General features: G+C 31.7%; 1 protein-coding gene across 2 annotated transcripts in view; it reads left to right on the top strand.

Annotated features, from left to right (window-relative positions):
• The window catches only part of LOC137636425 (lachesin-like), a 33,168-nt gene that overhangs the window by 17,042 nt on the left and 8,626 nt on the right, over nucleotides 1-7,500 (top strand). For both annotated transcript variants that reach the window (XM_068368844.1, XM_068368845.1), the window contains one exon: nucleotides 7,033-7,218. In XM_068368844.1, the coding sequence (XP_068224945.1) occupies nucleotides 7,033-7,218 (186 nt within the window). The remainder of the gene's footprint in view (nucleotides 1-7,032; nucleotides 7,219-7,500) is intronic.

The raw sequence follows: 7,500 nt of genomic DNA, 5'->3' as shown, positions 1-7,500 counted from the left end.
TTTTTTTTTATTAAATTAACGAGCATGACTTTGAAGTATATCAGAACAGTAGTTTATAGGTTAGTGAAGCACAATTTATGATTTCGAGCACATAGATGATATAATTATTTCTGCTTTCTTAGATATTAGTTTAGGTATTATCATTTTTTTCCTTCCTTCTCGTAGGGAATAGTGATCAAAAGTGGAGAGTATTATTTGAGATGTGTATGCGTGTGTATATATGTGTGTATATGTGTATGTGTATATATATATATATATATATATATATATATACACATGTATATATATACATATATATATATATATATATATATATATATATATATATATATATATATATATACATGTATATATATATACATATATATATACATATATATATATATATATATATATATATATATATATATATATATATATACAAACACAAATCTATCTACCTACCTACCTATCTCTAAACAATTTATATATACATAATTATATATATGTATATATATATGAATATATATATATATATATATATATATATATATATATATATGAATATATATATATATATATGAATATATATATATATATAAATATATATATATATATACACAAACACATTCTTAACACACGCATACATAAATAAATACACGTGTGTGTGTGTGTGTGTGTGTGTGTGTGTGTGTATGTGTGTGATAACCATAAAATATGTATTATATCCACAAAAGGAAAAAAAAAAAAAGAAAGGACGAAAGTTATAACTCCAATTGATCTATTCTGTACTTTCTTTCGTGGCTATAATACACACACACACACACACACACACACACACACACACACACTCCCTGTACCTATTTCAAACATTCCCTGAACATTAGAAGTTAACGTTCACCCACATCTATTTATACATTCATCCCATGTAGATGTCAACATGATTCTTCCTTTGTACATAAAAATAGATTTATTATAAGTCTTATTAATATCTTTAAATCAAAATCATGATTTTATGGTATTCAAATAAGTCATTTTTTCGATATTTAAAAGAATTCATAAGGATTTTTATCTAATTTATATTTTTTTCAGTAATCTTTAAATTTTGTTTTTTATTCGATTTAATTCATTTTAATTTAATTTTTAACATTTTTTGTAGAATTGATTATTTTAATTTAATTTTTAAAATTTTTTGTTGATATAATTTATTTTGATTTAATCTTTAAAATTTTCTGTAGAATTAATTTATTTTAATTCAATTTTCAAATTTTTTGTAGAATTAATTTATTTTAATTTAATCTTTGAAAATTTTTGTAGAATTAATTTATTTTAATTTAATCTATTGGTTAATGACGCTTTTATAATTAAAATTATAATTTCTAATTATGATTTATATCTAATCTATATTTTTTTCAGTAATATTTAAAATTTTTCTTGTAGATTTAATTCATTTTAATTTAATCTATTTGTTAATAATAATTCATAATTATAATATATTACATATTAATTATAATCAATTATAATTATAATTATATACCAGATAGATATCGTATTGGTTAATAATAATTCATAATTAAATAGTATTACATTAATTAAAATTATTCATAATTATATTCATATACCAAATCGATATTAAATTTCCCATTATCGTAATTTTTCATAATTTTCTAAAACTTTTATTAATCAAATATTTCAAATTTGGTCAATTTTAAACTTATTAATATTGACTTTTATTAACAATATCTATTAATCTTTAAATATAATACCTTCATAAATACATTTTTTATTTCAAAATTAATTTCATTTCTTTGTTAAAAATATTAAAATCGATTGAATAAATTTAATTCTTCTTGATATTAGTTTTACTATTAATTTCCATAATTAATTTTAATTCCATCAATTTTATAATTAAAAATCTTAAAATCAATTAAATGAATTTCATCTTGATATTAATTCTAAATGATTAATTTTATCATCAATTTCCATAATTAATTTTAATTCCATCAATTTTATAATTAAAAATCTTAAAATCAATTAAATGAATTTCATCTTGATATTAATTCTAAATGATTAATTTTATCATCAATTTCGATAATTAATTTTAATTCCATCAAATTTAAAATTAATAAAATCAAAATTATATTTTTAATTTAAGATAATTTCACTGCTAAATTTTATTAGGATTCTCTTAATTTTGACATTATTTACTAATGTTAATTTCTTTATGTTTTCATAATTTGTAAGCAAATGTTTTCCTAAACATACATAAGTTGATATATAATTTCGCTATTTTTTTTTTCTTTTACCAATTTAATTTTCTTCAGTCACTTAGAAGTTGCCCCCCCCCCCCCCACCACCACCACACACACACAAAAAAAAATCATTAATAAATTTATACAAATTCGAATCAATTCTTAACCTACATTCATCATTTCTTTTTTTTCAATTTTATCATATACACTTCCCAATTAAAACTATTAATTTCATAAATATTTTCACCAATTCTTGACCAATTTTATTTTCCTCAGTCGCTGTTAAAAGTAGCCCCCCCCCAAAAAAAAATCATTAACAAATTTATACAAATTCGAATCAATTCCTAATCTAATTTCATTATATCTTTGTCAATTTCATGATATATACTCCCCATTAATATTATTAGTTTCATATATATTCCCACCAATTCTTATCCAATTTCATCATCAGTCCCCATTTATAGTCCTTCCAAAAATTCATTAACAAATTCGAATCAATTCTTAACGTACATTCATCATTTCTTTGTCAATTTCATCGTATAAACTCCCCATTAAAACTATTAATTTTATATATATTCTCACCAATTCTTGGCCAATTTCATCTTTTTCAATCGCTGTTAATAGTCCTCCCAAAAATCCATTAACAAATATAAATAAATTTGAATCAATTCTTAATCAAATTTCATCATATCATTGTCAATTTCATCGTATACACTTCCCCATTAAAACTACTAATTATATATATATATATATATATATATATATATATATATATATATATATATATATATATATATATATATATATATATATATATATATATATATATATATCTTACCAATTCTTGGCCCATTTCATCTTTTTCAATCGCTGTTAATAGTCCTCCCAAAATTCCATTAACAAATTTATACACATTCGAACCAATTCTTAATCTACATTCATCATTTCTTTGTCAATTTCATGACACTCACTCCCCGTTGAAAAAAAAATCCACCCGAAAATAGGACGAATTGGCAACCCCCTTCCTCTTCTTGATTTTTTGCCCGTCACAAAATCACCGTAAACATCAAATAGTCCACAGTTTTACCTCGGCAAGAATGAGACACTGCCTCCGGCCACACCGCAGATGAAGAGACCGGGAGAGCGAGAGAGAGAGAGAGAGATGGAGAAAGAGAGATAGAGATAGAGTGAAACTGTCACTTTGATGTATTCAATCCTTACATTAATTGGCAAAGTTTTTTTCTCTTTTAAATAATGTTTCGGATACCGTTCACCCGCCATTGCCAACCCACAAACTTCCCTTCATTCGTAACTCGTTCTTCGTCCACGTCTCTTTCTTTCTTTATCTGTTGTCTACCTCGTTATTGCATTCATATCACTCTCTCTCTCTCTCTCTCTCTCTCTCTCTCTCTCTCTCTCTCTCTCTCTCTCTCTCTCTTAATTGCCTGCAGTGTAGCTCTTCCCCCTTTTACCAGACCACGCATGCGCGGGACGAAAATGCTCACGGGCATTTCATCTAATGCTATATAATCTTTAAAGAGTTTCTCTTATGCAATTAATGGAAATAAACTAGAAGTCAATACTTGTTCCGTTACACAAAACCCTTCCCAGTCACAAGTTCTATAGTATTACAGTTCTTCGAAAATTCCCAAAATTCTGTTTCGATTTCCATGTTGTACCATCATTCTTCCAGATACTTAACAAATTCCTCATTTACTCTAATCTCATATCACTATAATTCATCCATTTCTTCTCTATATGAAGTTACTTTCCATCTTCAAGGTGTGTCTTCACATATTTCTTCCAAAACTCCTGGACGATGTGAGGTTGCTTTCCATCTTCAAGATCTGTCTTCACATATTTCTTCTAAAACTCCTGGACAATGCCTTTTTAACTTTCTTGTATTCCAAAGTTGCATCATAGCCCTGGAAATGCTTTCCAAAAGATAACGTTTTTCTGTATCACCAAAAGTGGGTTAGTTCACATACCACCCTGGCTGAACTATAGTGGCCTGGAATGAACTTCCGACTCCTGCCTCGGTCGTCATACTGCTGTCATCCCATCATCGTCATCCTGTCCGTCCTTCGTGTTCCTGACATGACCTGACTCCTTCGTGCAAGAGCCCGTGGTCCCATTCGTCGTAAGGGGGTCTAATCTAAAAGCAACCAACCAATGTACTCTTAGGCAGTTTACGCGCATGCCGCGATATGGCAGATACAGGCAGGAGTGGATTGAGGCTTGAATTTAAATGATAATTATTTCAATGAGAGTATTCCCGCATAGAGCCTAGCTGTTTCATTAGAATGCCGAATTCAAATTCAAGCTTCAACAGGCTCCGAATCTGGGGGCTACGACTCCTAATCAAAGAGCCTCCACCCGGTGATAAGCTCCGGGCAATCTGAACTGACCTGCCTATGTGGATACAGACGTAACTCATTGTTCTCTTTCAAGAGTTTCTTAAGTGTTTTCAGGTCCTACAAATGATGCTTTTGTTTCTTATTCTGTGGTTTCAGTATGGTGCAAGATATATTGTTTTCTAGCCTGGTCAGAGTATCTCAAAATCCTCTTTAAGGTTGAGTTTTTCCAATCTTTTAAATATATTTCAAGTCTTATGAGGATGTTTTTATTGTCTATTTTAAGGAAATGGGTTGGCCAAGGCACCAGCCACCTGTTTAGATGATACCGCTAAACAATTATTGGATCCTTTGGACCAGACAGTACTACATTGGAGCCATCTCTGGTTATGGCTCATTTTTGTTTTCTATACATACACCGAATAGTCTGGCCTATTCTTTACACATTCTCCTCTATCCTCATACACCTGACAACATTAAGATAACCAAAAAAATTCTTCTACTCTCAAGGGGTTAACTACTGCACTATAATTGTTTAGTGGCTACTTTCCACTTGGTAAGGGTAGAAGAGACTCTTTAGCTATGGTAAGTAGCTCTTCTGGGAGAAGGACACTCCAAAATCAAACCATTGTTCACTAGTCTTGGGTAGTACCATAGCCTCTGTACCATGGTCTTCCACTGTTTTAGGTTACTGAGTTCTCTTGCTTCATAATATACACAGGCACACTATTCTATAGGTTTCCTTTCCTCACTAGGCTATTTTCCTTGCAGGGGCCCTTTCCTAACTAGGGTTGTAGCTTAGATAGTAATAATAATAATCCTATCACAACCCTTCAAGTCACTGCAGTGTTTAGTAACTTTTCACTCATTAATGCTAAGGTATGCCCTGCTCTTACTAGCTCAGCTAGGTTTTGGAGATGCTAAAAGACTTCCAAACACTACTTTTGCTCACTATTCCAAAATCATCCAATCACATCGTACCTATTCCAAGCCTCCCATACACTATTCTCCTCACTATTCACGAATTACCTGATTAAACATATTTTCAAGCCTAAAAAATGGGTACAACCTTCCCAAACAGTATTTTGGCTCACCGTCCTCAAATCATCTAATTCCATCAAACCTCTTCCAAGCCTTGTAGTAGCTAGAACCTTACCAAACAATACTTTTTCTCGCTATTACCAAATATTCTGATTACGCCATAACTCGTCTAAGCCTTGTAGATGCTACAAGCTTCCCATTAAATACCTTTGTTAATATTCCCAAAGAATATAATTCTACTCTACCTCTTTCAAGCCTTGTAGTGGCTACAATCTTCCAAAACAATTTTTATGCTCACTATTCACAAATTATCTAGTTCCATCATACCTCTTCCAAGCCTCATTGCAATTACAAACTTCCAGAAAAATATTTTTGCTCCCTATTCCCAAAGGTTCTCATTCCACCATATCTCTTCCTAACCTCATTGCATCTACAGACTTCCCAAATAATACTTTCGCTCACTATTCCCATACATAATTTCATCGTACCTCTTCGAAAGTCCCATTACGTATACAAACTTCTCTAATAATACTTTTGTTCAGCTCAGTATTCCCAAACATAATTCCACCGTACCTATTTCAAATCACATTACGCCTACGAACTTCCTCAATAATAATTTTGATCGCAATTCCCAAACAAAATTCCATCGTACCTCTTCTACGTCACATTACACATACGAACTTCCCAAATAATTTTGATCACAATTCCCAAACATAAACCCATCGTACCTCTTCCAAGTCAGATTATGCCTACAAACTTCCCAAATAATAATTTCGCTTACTATTCCAAAACATAATTCCATCGTATCTCTTCTACATCACATTACACATACGAACTTCCCTAATAATTTTGCTCAAATTCCCAAACATAAACCCATCGTACCTCTTCCAAGTCACATTACACATACGAACTTCCCAAATAATTTTACTCAGTATTCCCAAACATAATTACATCGTGCCTCTTTCAAATCATATTATGCCTACAAACTCCCCAAATGATAATTTCGCTCACTATTCCCAAACATAATTTCATCGTACCTATTTCAAGTCACATTACGCCCATGAACTTCCCCAATAATAATTTTACTCAGGATTCCCACAAACTTCTCCAATAATAGTTTTGCTCAAAATTCCCAAAAATAATTCCATCGTACCTCTTCCAAGCCTTGTAACGCCAAACAAACTTTCCAAACAATACTTTTGCTCACTACTCCCGAATGACCTAATTCGTACATCTTCCAAGCCTCGTAGCGGCTACGAGCCTTCCCAAGGATACCGATGCTCACTATTCCCAAGTCTTCCCTCCCACTGTATCATAGCTCCACCTAGCCAAGCCTCCCTGCTGCTAACCAGCACAGCATGAGAGTGCCTTCCCATGTACGTTGCTTGAGCGGGTGTGGTTCACAGGTAGGATGGGTGAAGGCAGACACCAAGGCGATTCAGGCCATTCACAGACACGTCATCACCCACAATTCGCGGGTGTCTGTGAGTCACAGCGACCACAACACCTGGATGCTCCACATCAAAGGGGTTCAGGAGGAGGACAGGGGACCCTACATGTGCCAGATCAACACGGATCCAATGAGGTCACAGGTGAGTGAATTATTTTTCATTTTTTCTTAATAGGATGGTTTTCATTCATGCGTGCTGTTTTGGTATGCGATCTCATTTATGGCATGATCTCAGAAATTATTCTTTTGCTTTGGTATGAGATCTCAATTTTTTCAATCGATAAAATACAAGAATAATAGAAAATCTAATGGTTTTTACTTCGCCGTGCGCTCGCTTCGCTCGCCAAAAAATAAAAACATCAATCCTCCGTATGTACTGGCAAGCGGTAATGTTGAGCTGCGCACGCAAACATCAATGATTGAT

This window comes from Palaemon carinicauda, unplaced genomic scaffold, assembly GCF_036898095.1.
Source record: "Palaemon carinicauda isolate YSFRI2023 unplaced genomic scaffold, ASM3689809v2 scaffold297, whole genome shotgun sequence".
NCBI lineage: Eukaryota > Metazoa > Arthropoda > Malacostraca > Decapoda > Palaemonidae > Palaemon > Palaemon carinicauda.
The sequence above is the reverse complement of the archived record's forward strand: the minus strand, read 5'-3'. Positions and strand labels throughout refer to the sequence as shown.